Source organism: Corvus kubaryi, unplaced genomic scaffold (genome assembly GCF_017639235.1).
Source record: "Corvus kubaryi isolate FWS band 111438036 unplaced genomic scaffold, C.kubaryi_AGA036_p1.0 37301, whole genome shotgun sequence".
Taxonomy (NCBI): Eukaryota; Metazoa; Chordata; class Aves; order Passeriformes; family Corvidae; genus Corvus; species Corvus kubaryi.
Window position 1 is genome coordinate 593,190 of NW_024581094.1, and position 12,076 is coordinate 605,265.

General features: G+C 64.6%; 2 protein-coding genes across 2 annotated transcripts; both read left to right on the forward strand.

Annotated features, from left to right (window-relative positions):
* Window positions 1–4,079: 4,079 nt before the first annotated feature.
* On the forward strand, window positions 4,080–11,853 carry LOC121664518 (inactive phospholipase C-like protein 2). The gene is made up of 5 exons (XM_042027863.1): window positions 4,080–6,635; window positions 6,855–7,058; window positions 7,572–7,647; window positions 9,070–9,179; window positions 9,274–11,853. Exons 1-5 carry the CDS (start codon window positions 4,095–4,097, stop codon window positions 9,457–9,459), a joined length of 3,117 nt encoding a protein of 1,038 aa, XP_041883797.1. The 5' UTR covers window positions 4,080–4,094; the 3' UTR covers window positions 9,460–11,853.
* Window positions 10,617–11,853, forward strand: HCRT (hypocretin neuropeptide precursor). The gene is made up of 2 exons (XM_042027865.1): window positions 10,617–10,696; window positions 11,226–11,853. Exons 1-2 carry the CDS (start codon window positions 10,628–10,630, stop codon window positions 11,667–11,669), a joined length of 513 nt encoding a protein of 170 aa, XP_041883799.1. The 5' UTR covers window positions 10,617–10,627; the 3' UTR covers window positions 11,670–11,853.
* Window positions 11,854–12,076: the final 223 nt, after the last annotated feature.

Sequence of the window (12,076 nt, forward strand, 5' to 3'; positions counted from 1 at the left end):
GGGATGCCGAGCCGTGTCCCCCCGCCGAGCCCTGCGTCCCCCCGCACCGGCTCTGTCCGCCGCTTCTCGCTCCTCCTGTGCCCGTGGAGCGGCTCCGAGGAGCTGCAGAGCAGCCGCATCCCCGGTCGCCCGGGGGTCGCCACCTGCCCGCGGTGCTGGTCGCACCGGGACTGACACGGCGTCCCCACGCCCTGCCCGGACTCAGGGTCCCCAAGGGCACAATCTCGCCCGGCCCGGCTCTGTGGAGTGTCCATGGGTCGCCCTGTCGAGTGCCATGGCCACGCTGCAGCATCACCGGGTCCTGCTCGGGGCACCCCTGGGTGCCAGTGAGAAGACGCCCGCTCCTGCCCCTCGGGCAGCTTCTGCTCTCCCGTGCTCTCTCCTGCCAAGCACTGAGCCTTGGGCCTGGCCTGACCAGCTTGCAGTGTGCTCCCAACCCCTGGTGTTGGTGTTGCCGGGCCATGGTGGGCCCGGGGGCCAGGGAGGGTCTCAGGGGTCTCCCAGCTGGGTGGGCAGTGGATCACACGTATGCTTTCCTAAATGAACCCCCCTGATTGTGCTGATGCCAGCGGTACTAGCTGACACAATAGGTCACGTCCGCCCGGGACTCGCCTCGCTGCTCCCGGCAGCCTATTTTAAGCTGAGATTGCTCCGGTGCTATTAATACCCCGTGAGGGGGCTGTTCCCGTGGTGTCCCAGCCCCGCTCTTCTGTCCCTGGGATCCAGTTTTCTGGACAGCGGTGTCAGGACCCTGATTCCCTGCCCGTGCCCGCCTGGGCTCTCGCTGCAAACTGTTGCGGGGGCGGCCGGGCTGTGCCCACGCGGTGACGGCACGGAGACCTGCCGGTGCTCTCGTGCAACCAGAGGCTGGTGCCAGTGCGCCGTCTGTGCCCGGTTTCCTTGGGGACCTTGCCGGGGTCCCTGCTCCTCCCGGGACGGACCAGCATCCCTCCTTACCCAGGGGCCATCCGTGGGCGCCGCGGGCTGGGAGTAGTGAACCTCTCGCTTGCCCCCGGGCCGGGCACATCTCTGTCACCACCTGCGTCACCACGGGATTTGTCCTCACGTGAAGGTCGGGTGGCCCAGGGCCAGAGCTGGCAGGGGAGGGCGCTGGCCCGGGAGGAGGTCAGACCCGGACAGTATCCCCAGCTTGTGCTGATCCGTTGTGGATCTCCGAGTCCATCCGGGGCCTAAGTGGCACTGGAGGCACATGTGGAAAGAGCTGTCAGCTCTGTTATTTTTTGGGATTTCCAGAAAAGGCTGGAGGAGTGAATCTGAAAGTGCGACTCACTAGCTGTGTGGAGACAGGGGGGCCCGAGCTGTCCCCTGCAGTGTCCCTGTGACCTGGCAAGAGGACCTGCTCCCTTCTTTCTTCCCAGGCTGAAAGTGGAGGGGCCTGGTGGTCCCGTGGCCTGGGGGGATGTTGGAGAGGAACTTACGGGTATTGGATCTGTTCTTCCCTGCTGCAGGAGGTGTCCCTTCTCTAGCGTCTTGCTGTTCTGTCCCCTGAGCCCCCTTCCCATCGTGTGCCAGCCCCAGGAGCTGTGTGGTGTCTCTGCTGGGATCTGGCTCCATGGCCCCTCGCTGGGGAGTGGCAGCTGGTGCTGCGGGGAGTGGATGTGTCAGTCGCTCTCTTCCTGGCAGGGAACAAACGACGGTGAAAAAGCCCTGGCTGTGCTTGGTCTCCCAATGCCTCAGCTCTGAGGCTGCTGCCTGCCTGCACCCCTGCCCACGCTGCCCAGCCTGGGATAGGGGTGGTGGGGAGACCCGGGACCTGGGGAATTCAGCTGCAGATGACTCACGTCACAGCCAGGCTGGGGGATAAAGGGAAGAGAGGGACGACTGATGGGCCCTTCTCCATCCCGTGCTTTGAGAGTGGGTTACGTGGCCGGTAACGGTGGCCGTCACGTGGAGGCTGAGATTAGGGCATCAGCGCTCACCAGGTCACTAATGCAGGAGGTAATTGGCTGAAAAGGTGCTTAACACATGCTGCAGAGCTGGGCTAGGACATGCCCTCCGTGCCCAGCCCACACTCACCACCGGCATCGTGGTCGGTGCTTCGCTCTACGGAGCCCTGCCTCCTCCCTGCCAGCTTGGTGGCACAGTGTGAGCAGGATCCCTGCTCCGGCCGGAGCTCTGCCCTCTGTCTGGGGGCGTTCCGCGCTGCCATGGCCACGGGCACCATGTCCTCCCAGCTCCGCTGCTGCCTTACTCGTCAACTGCCTGTGCTGCTCCTGCCGCGCCTTGTCCAGCACTTCGTGGGGTGACCTCAGGGTTGAAGAGCACCTGGAACAGCCTGTGAAGGGGCTGCCAGGGAGCAGCGGCTCTTCCCTGCCGGTCCCCAGGCCGCACTGAGGAGCTGCAGACGGGAGACTCCTTGCACCCACTGTCCCCTGCTCGCCGCTTGCCCGTGCAGCGGGAGAAGCAGAACCTGTGTGCTGCAGGGCTCCCTTGGGTCTGTGCCACACATCTGCACCCCAAAGTGCTGCAGCGGGCATCCCCTCCCCTGTCCAAGCCTGGGAGGGTGGGGGTCTGCAGGGAGGGCGTTCCGGCTTTCACCCTGAGCCGGGGTGGTCGGGGGGCCGGCGGGGCTGGTGCCGGTGGGGTGTGTCTGGCTGCCTGCCGTGGGCACAGCTGGAAGCAGGTCTCTGGCTCTGGGTGCACGCAGGCCCCCCGCCCGTGTTTCCTTTCCGGATGGATTTCCTGTTTTCATCTGTGGGGCCCGGTGCGGAGCCGCCCGGGGTGGGTGCGCCGGGCGGGGAGCGGGTCTGCAGAGATGCGGGGGTCCTGCCGGGGGCAGGAGCTGCGGCCCTCGGTGCCCATCGCCCCGCGGCGGGGTGGGGGCCGCGGCTGCTCGTCAGTGGGGCGCTCAGATTGCAGCTTGCAGGAAGCTCCGGCATCGAGTCCTTCCCCGCAGGGCTGGCCGGTGGCGTGACCTGCTGCTGAGCCCCTGCCGACCCGGGATGGCTGGCACCGAGGCGAGGTCTTGGAGCTCGGCCAGCTCCCTGGAGCAATCTGGCAGTGAGGGGATGCAAACAGCTCCCACATCTGAGCTCCAGGATAGTAGGATGTGCCTGGCTCTAACAAGGGGCTGAGGGCTGGTGCTGGTTCCTCCTTCCCTGGGCCGTTTTGTCTCGGGTATCCCTGGAGGATTCCCCATTATCTGGGGAAACCATACATCCTTCTGTGCGACCTATCCCGAATGCCCTTGGCTGTGGCTGCCTGGCCCCATAGGACAGATCCCGACCCTCCAGGATCAGGCACGGGATGTGCTTGCCTGGGCACAGCCCCGAGCGGGAGCTGTGGAGGCTCTCGGGGCGCTGGAGGGGATCAACCCCTCACCTCCAACCTGGGCAGCTGAGCAGGACCTGCCTCTGACAGAGACACCACCAGATTAGAGGTGACTCACCATAATCTTGAAGAAGTGGATTAAATCTCCTCCTACTGTGCTACTTAATGAAATCCATCCCATAATACACTCCCGGCCCTGCTGTTCCCCCTCATCCCCTGCCAGCCCCGTGGCAGCTGGGTCCCCCCTCCCTGTAGTGAGGCAGGACAGAGTGTGGGCATGAGGTGCTGGCAGCACACAGCCCATGCCCTTGTGACCCTGCGCTCTGTGGGACAGAGCCGTGGCCGGGGTTGTCCCCAGCACATGGCAGTGGCTGTCCTGCCCTGCTCCTCGCAGAGGAGTGAGGGGGTCTGTCTTGGGCTCCCTAGGAGCAGCTCTGCTCATGCATCACATGCTGGGCTTCTGTTTTCCTCTGGTGTCCCCAGGCCAGAGATGCAGGGGCTGTGCTGGGCTGCTGGCACATGGCTGTGCCTGTGAGGGTGAGTGAGCAGTGGGGAAGGATCCAGCTCAGGGCCAGGAGCAGCAAGGAAGGAAGGAAAGCAGAGTTAAAATAAGCCAGAGAGTGAGCTGTGAGGGAAGCCAGGGCTGGAGCTGGCTTCCAGCCCCCCGGAGAGGGGCGGACTGGAGTGGACTGGGCTTAGCGTGGTGCTGGGACACCCTGGGCCACCCTGGGGCAGTGCTGTACTCTGCTTTGGACTGGGGCAGGGGGACCGTGGGGCAGGAGGGTGCTGGGAAATGGTGGGGCATGTGCTGCCTGGCTGTCCCTGATGGCTCTGCCCCTTTCCCACCCTGGCAGGATGGCTCCCGGCAGCGGCTGCCGCAGAAGAAGAAGACAGTGTCCTTCAGCTCCATGCCCAATGACCGCAAGATCAACAGCACAGCTGCCTGCATCTCCCTCATGCTGGAGGGCTGTGAGCTGAAGAAGGTGCGCTCCAACTCCCGCATGTACAGCCGCTTCTTCGTGCTGGACGCCGACATGCGCTCTGTGCGCTGGGAGCCCTCCAAGAAGGACTCGGAGAAGGCCAAGATTGAGATCAAATCGGTCAAAGAGGTGCGTGTGGGCAAGAAGACGCCTGTCCTGCGCAGCAATGGCCTCTCCGACCAGTTCCCGGATGAGTGCGCCTTCTCCATCATTTATGGAGACAACTACGAGTCCCTGGACCTGGTGGCCAGCTCAGCAGATGTGGTGAGTGCCTGGGTGATGGGGCTGCGGTATCTGGTGTCCTATGGGAAGCACAGCCCTGAAGCGCCCGGGACCGGCCACCCCAGCCTCCGGACGTCCTGGATCTCCTCCGTCTTCGACCTTGCTGACCTGGAGAAGTCTGGCCGCATCCCCGTGTCCCGGGCTGTGCAGCTGATCAAAGCACTCAACCCTGGCATGAAGACCTCCACCATCGAGCTGAAGTTCAAGGAACTGCAGAAGGCCAACGAGCGTCCCGGCATGGAGGTGGCCTGTGACCTCTTCGTAGAGGCATACTGCGAGCTCTGCACCCGCCCTGAGATCTTTTTCCTGCTTGTCCAGTTTTCTAGCAACAAGGAATACCTGGGGGTGAAGGACCTGCTGATGTTCCTGGAGGTGGAGCAGGGCATGGAGGGGGTGACAGAGGAGAAGTGCTTGGAGATTGTCAGCAAGTATGAACCCTCCAAGGAGGGCCGGGAGAAGGGCTACCTGGCCATCGACGGCTTCACGCGTTACCTGCTCTCTGCTGACTGCTCCATCTTTGACCCACAGCACCGCAAGGTCTGCCAGGACATGGCACAGCCCCTCTCCCACTACTACATTAGCTCTGCCCACAGCGCCTGCCTGCTGGAGGACAACTTCTGGGGCCGCTCAGACATCAGTGGCTACATCAGTGCCCTGGGCCTGGGCTGCCGCAGCATCGAGCTGGTGCTGTGGGATGGCCCTGAGGGCGAGCCCGTGGTCTACACCAGCCCCTCAGCTGCCTCCTGTGTGCCCTTCCGTGCCGTGGTGGGGCTGATTGACCAGCACGCCTTCACTGCCTCTGCCTACCCCCTCATCCTCTGCCTGGTGGTGCGCTGCTCGGCCCCCCAGCAGCGACTCGCTGCCCAGTGCCTGCGCAAGACGCTGGGGGAGAAGCTGTACCTGGAGCCCCCCAACCCCATGGCGTCCTACCTGCCCTCCCCGGAGGAGCTCAAGGGCCGCATCCTCATCAAGGGCAAGAAGCTGCCACCCACCTGCGAGGACAGCGAGGGGGAGGTGTCGGACGAGGAGGAAGGCTGGGAGCTGGCGCGGCGACTGGGCCAGGAGGACCGGGAGGCACCGGAGGGAGGTGGCCTGCGGCGGGTGCGCCTCAGCCGTGAGCTCTCAGAGCTGGTGAGCCTCTGCCAGGCAGTCCCCTTCCAGGACTTTGAGAGCTCACGACGTGGGCAACGCTACTGGGAGATGTGCTCCTTCAGCGAGGTGGAGGCGGGACGCTTCGCCAACGAGTGCCCGGCTGAGCTGGTCAGCTACAACAAGCGGTTCCTCTCCCGCATCTACCCCAGCCCCATGCGCATCGACGCCAGCAACATGAACCCCCAGGATTTCTGGAAGTGCGGCTGCCAGATGGTGGCTATGAACTACCAGACACCAGGGCTCATGATGGACCTGAATGCGGGCTGGTTCCGGCAGAACGGGGCCTGTGGCTATGTCCTCCGCCCGGCCATCATGCGGGAGGAGGTCTCCTACTTCAGTGCCAACGCCAAGGACTCCCTGCCTGGGGTGCCCGCCCAGCTCCTACACCTTAAGGTCATCAGCGGGCAGAACCTGCCCAAGCCCAAGGGCTCAGGGGCCAAGGGGGAGGTTGTGGAGCCCTATGTCTGTGCTGAAATCCACGGCATCCCGGCTGATTGCGCTGAGCACCGCACCAAGACAGCCCTGCAGAGCGGGGACAACCCCATCTTCGACGAGAGCCTGGAGTTCCAGATCAACCTGCCGGAGCTGGCCGTCCTGCGCTTCGTTGTGCTGGACGATGACTACATTGGGGACGAGTTCATTGCCCAGTACACCATCCCCTTTGAGTGCCTGCAGCCTGGCTACCGCCATGTCCCCCTCCAGTCGCTGGCCGGCGAGCCCCTGCCCCACGCCACCCTCTTCGTGCACGTGGCCATTAGTGACCGCCGTGGCGGGGGCAAGGGGCACCGCCGGGGGCTGGCAGGGCGCCGGGGCCGCCGAGTGCGGGAGTACACTTCCACCAAGGCCACTGGCATCAAAGCCATCGATGAGGTCTTCCGGACGGCCACCCAGCCGCTGCGGGAGGCCACTGACCTGCGGGAGAATGTACAGGTACGGACCCTGCAGAGGCACTGGGGGACCTGGTTTCTGCAGGGGAGGATGGGGCTGGACTGAGAGTGGTGGGGAGCCCGGGTGTCCCCCTTTCCTTGGGGGATGTGAGCGAGGAACCTTACCTGAAGCAGAGAGCTGTGGGAAATGGGGGTGTTCTGGTGTCGGGGGGCTCCTGGGGGTCCTCCCAGCTGAACTCCTGACACTGGTCACTGTCTGCAGAATGCGTTGGTCTCCTTCAAGGAGCTGTGTGGGCTGACACCCGCTGCCAACATGAAGCAGTGCATCCTGACGGTGTCCACATGGCTGCTGCACAGTGACAGTGCACCCAGTGTCACTCTCAACCTGGCAGAGCAGTACCCCCCCATGGAGGCCCAGGGCCCCATCCCTGACCTGCTGCGCAAGGTCCTCACTGCCTACGAGACGGTAAGTGCCATCCTGCCGGGGCTCGGCGCCTTGGGGAGGCTCCTTGGGGTCAGTGACACTGGGACCAGCACCCTGCCAAGGACGGGGGACCCTGAACTCACTGTACCCATCCTGGGGCAGGGGAAGGTGAGCGGGCAGGGGGCTGCATGAGGGCTGCCCAGGGAGGAGTCTTGCCAAGGCACAGACTTGTCCAGATCAGTCTGACCCTGGGACGCTGCAGCCCCCACCCTGTGCCTGCACTGCCTGTCCCTTTCCCGGTCCCACCAGGTGGGAGAAATCCCATAAATAGCCACAGCCGGAGCTGCTTCCTTCTTTTGTGTTGAAGGGAACCTGGCCACTGGCTGGGTGCTGGTCACACCATACCTGGCCATGTGTGGTGAGGTGGGGAGGGCCAGACCCCAGGCACTGCGATGGTGAAGGGGGCAGCCCGTGATGAGCCTCGTGTCCCCATCCACTTGGCCAGGGGGCAAAGGGCCAGGGTTGCCCAGCTCCTCATGCTGCCCCTCTCTCTAGATGATCCAGACTAGCCGGACGCTGATCGAGTCTGCTGACGCGGTGTATGGGAAGCTCATCCAGGCACAGCAGGCAGGTGGGTCCCGGAGGGCAGCCCCAGCTCCAGTGTGGCTCTGGCAGTGGACCCAGGCGTGTCCTGGGGTGCTGGGGCTCAGGGCTTCCTGCATTGGGGCAGGGTGTGGGTGGGTGGGCTGCAGAGCTGTGTGGTAGGGAGCAGCAGAGTGGGGGAGGCTGATGAGGAAGCGGGGAAGAGTCATTAGCTGTCAAACGCCAGAACATAATTAGTGCCAGAAATAACAGGCTGGGGCTGACGGCAGAAATGGCAACTGAGTGTTAAGACTTCCCAAACACATGGCAGAACCCACACAAGCAGGTGCTGCTGCCGCCTGCCCTGGTCCTCCCCCGACTCTGGCAGCTGCCTGGGACCTCTGGCCCCCCTCCAACCCCAATGGCTGCATGGCCCCTCTTTCGGCTGGGACCCCACAGGGATAGCCCCACCAGCTCCAGGGGCTTCTGTGGGCTCCCCATGGGGCTGGGAGAGTGTCAGGTGCTGGAGGGGCTGGGGAAGAAGAAGGGGGCCCTGCTCTGCTCTCCCCGCCATGCCAGCCTTGCTGCCAGCAGCCGTGTTTGTTCCCTGCCTACGCGGCAGACGGAAATCTCCCCGAGCTCTTGGCTTTCAGCTCTGCCACTGCTGCGAGCGCTGGGGGAGTGGAGCAGTGGGGCATGAGCTGCAGAGCACAGGCTGGTGCTGTGCCCTCCTGTACTGCTCTGGCTGCTGTGCTGCAGTGCTGCAGGGCAGAGGGGGATGTGCAGCCCCTCGGGGTGCTGATAGGCAGCAATTTGGCAGCTGCAGCCCCCACCCCATGCCCTGGCGCTGCCTGTCCCTGCTTTCACCCTGCCTGTGCTGTGGACAAGCCCCTGTGGTGCCGGCATGGCCGGTACCTTGCTGGTGGGAGCTGGGGGTCCGGGGAGCTGCGGGCTGCGGCGGGGGCGCAGGGCCGTGGGCGAGCTGATTGGCAGCACGAGGGCGAGCGAGCTGCGTGGGAGCCCTCGCGTGGGCCCAGAGCCGGTGCTGCGTCAGGAGGGGTAAATATAGCACCCACTCACGAGGACGTCACGTGGTGCACGGTGACGGGTTCCACGCTCCGATGGGGGGGCCTGGTGGCCCTGCTCTGAGCCCCCCAGATGAGCCATGGAGTGCAAGAGTTGTGCCTCTGCCCAAGGTCTTCACTGCCCTTCCAGACCTCATGGTCTCCGGAGTCCAGAATGGCCACAGGCTGCAGCTGACCCTGGTGCTGCGGCGTTGAGGGCTCCTTTGGCCCATCATTCAAGACATGGAGGGCTCTTGAGGCTGCTGGGGCAGTGGGGAGCCCACCCAGCCTGCAACCCCATGGTGGGCAAAGGGCATCCCGATGGCTTGGTCCCTGCTGGTCGTGGGTGGTGGCTGTCCCTGTGCCAGCGCCCCTGCACCCACTGAGGGGCTCTCCCGTCAATGCAGGGATGGATTTCCACAAGGAGCTGCACCGCATCGAGACCAAGGAGGGGCTGAGGGGCCGCAAGCTGCAGAAGGCGCTGGAGAGCTTCGCCTGGAACATCACTGTCCTCAAGGTGAGGGGCGAGGGCTGCGGGAACACACCTGCCCTGCCCTGCCCCCTCACCCTCCTGCCTCCACCCTAACACCCCCCCTGACATCTCCCCACAGGGCCAGGCTGACCTCCTCAAGCATGCCAAAGCGGAGGCACTGGACAACCTGTGGCAGATCCACAATGCGGGACAGTCCTGCGGCATTGGCAGGAATGGATCAGCCTCGCCAGAGCCTTCCCGGCTGCGTGCCCCGCTGGAGCCCATCCCTGAGACAGACGGAGGTGGAGACACAGCATCCTGCTGACCCCGGTCTGGGGCTCGGGGGCCCAGACTGAGCACCCCTGGCCACAGGAGCCAGGAGCAGAGAGCCCCAGCCTGCCTGGGGAATGTGTGTGAGGCTGGGTGTTGAGGGGCTTGCACCAGAACTCAGTGGAGAGGCTGGGGAGAGATGTCCCTGCTCCCGGTTGCCCCGCCAAGCTCTCAGAGGACTCATCCATCCCCTCCAGCTGCTCCTGGAGCCAGTACTCTGCCCTGGGGCCAGTGGGGATGCTGGTACCCCAGTGCCCATGTGCATGTACCCCCAGCCTGCTGTGCCAGATGCCACTTGGAAGAGCAGCCCCAGGTCTGGGCTCCCGTCCACCCTCCCCAGGGCTGCAAGATTTGCCTTTACCAGCCCTGGGGAAAACCTGGCCGGCAGGAAGGGTTCTGGCTGGTCCTGTCCATAGCATCCGTGGGGTCTGTACTATGCAGAGGAGTTGGAAGGCTCTCTGGTGCAGCAGATGTGGGGCCAGGGTGTCACTGAACAGCAGGTGTGGCTTCTGGCATCAGGGAAATGTTTGGGTTCATCCCCCAGGGCAAGGGAGTTCCAGCACGAGCAAAGACTGGACGTAGCCTGGGGTTGTGGAGTGTTATAAAGAGTGCAAGACCCTCCCTGGTGCCCTGTGGCTCCCTCTGTTTCAGGCATGGGACCAGGGTGGGACAGTGTCACCAAAGGGGATGGCGGGTGGCACCGGGTACAGGACCCTGGTGGCACTATCCCTCCCTGGCACCAGCCAGGTGCAGGGTGACGGCTCCCCACGTCAGTCAGGGAGCTATACAGCTGCTGGCACCCCTTTGTTCAGGGGATTAATTAGCCTAATGGGGCTTTGAGCAGAGGTTCAGCGCACCACCGCGCTGCGGCCAGAGCCGGCCAGCGCTGACCTTCAGCCCCTTTATGCCAGCCCAGCAGCGTGGCCCATGGGCAATTATGGCCTCATTAGTGCCAGGCACCCCGTCCAGTGAGTACCCACACAATGGGGAGCTGCAAATGAGGGGAAAGGCCTGGACGGTCTCCGGGCTACCGGCCCCAGCGCTCCCACGTCTCCCAGAGACCGGTCACTCCTGCTGCCCCAGCGTTATTTTTGGCAGCCCTATTGTGCTGGGCCCTATAAAGCAGCAGTGGCAGTGCAGGGTGCTGTGCTGTCGGCTGCCCGATGGGACATGCCCCAGAGCCGCTCGGCCACCTGAAGACCCCAAGAAGGATGGAGGTGCCCAACACCAAGGTGGGGCTGGGGTGCTGCAGCCCCTGGGGACAAGAGAACAGCGATGGGTGGGAGGTCGGAATGTAGGGCTGGGGGTGCAGGAGGGTCTGGCCGGTTTCTTGGGAAGCTCCAAGTGTGCAGCAAATCCCCGGGAGTCCCCAGCCGCAGCCAGCAGCCGATGAGGGCAGTTCTTGGGAGGGAGCTGGGCATGCAATGCCTGCAGCATGGGCGCTTTCGCTGCTTGTCCCGTGGCACTGGACAGCGAGAGGAGAGTGTTTGCCACAGCTGCTGTGTGCTGGAGCAGGGGTGCAGTGAGGACACCTCCACATCTGGCTGCTGGTTGGAGCACAGGTGAGGGTGCTGGCTGTCACCGAAGGGTGACATTCCAGGTGCACCTCGGGTGTGGGGCTGGGCCCCTGCGGCAACAACCAGGGCAGGGGGGAGTTGAAACACCAGTGAGCGCAGCAGAGGAGGCAGTCCTGGGGGTGTGCTGTCCCCCCCTCTCTGCCCTGTCGCTGCCCTGCACTGATGCTGTCCGTTGCTCCGGCAGCCCCGGCGAGCTGCCTGCCTCCTGCTCCTGCTCCTGTTCTGCTCCCTGGCTGCTGCCCGGCAGACCCTGCCCCACTGCTGCCGGCAGAAGACCTGCTCCTGCCGTGTCTACGACCTCCTGCACGGCATGGGCAACCACGCCGCTGGCATCCTCACACTGGGCAAGAGGAAGAGCGTCCCCCTGGCCTTCCAGAGCCGGCTCTACCGCCTGCTCCATGGCTCCGGCAACCACGCTGCGGGCATCCTCACAATGGGCAAGCGCGGGCAGCACCCTGGCACCACCTGCCACGACTCGCTGGGCTGCCCTGCGGGCACGGACGCCCAGCCGACAGCGGTACCGCGAGGTGCTGACAGCAGCCCTGCCGGCCCCAGGGAGTGCCAGGGACACTCAGGGAAGGACCTGAGCTCGAGCCAGGCCCAGGGAGCTGCAAGGAGCTTTTACTGAATGGGATGGGGGCAGCGGGACAGAGAGGGGATCCCTGGCAGGATGGACTCCGGGGACACACAGCCGGAGCTCTAAAGTGTAAATAGCACTTTTAGATACCTCCTCCCAGCCCTGGCCCTGGCCCAGCCTGCTCAGGGCACCGCGGGCACCGCGGCCTTTTACAATAAATGGTAGCCTGATGTCAGCCGGCTCTGTTGTTTCTCTGGGGAGCGGTTGGGCGGGCTCAGCTCAGCGCCGGGGCAGCTGCCGGAGCAAGCGCCTTCCTCCGCGGTGCTCGGACTGGGCTCATCTGCGGCGCCTGCACCGCGGCGTGCGCGGGACCAGCTGCCTGGGGGCAGTACCAGCACAGAGGTTACCCGAGGTGTGGCGGCTCCTGCTCCTCCTGCAGCCCCCGTGGGCCCGGGAGC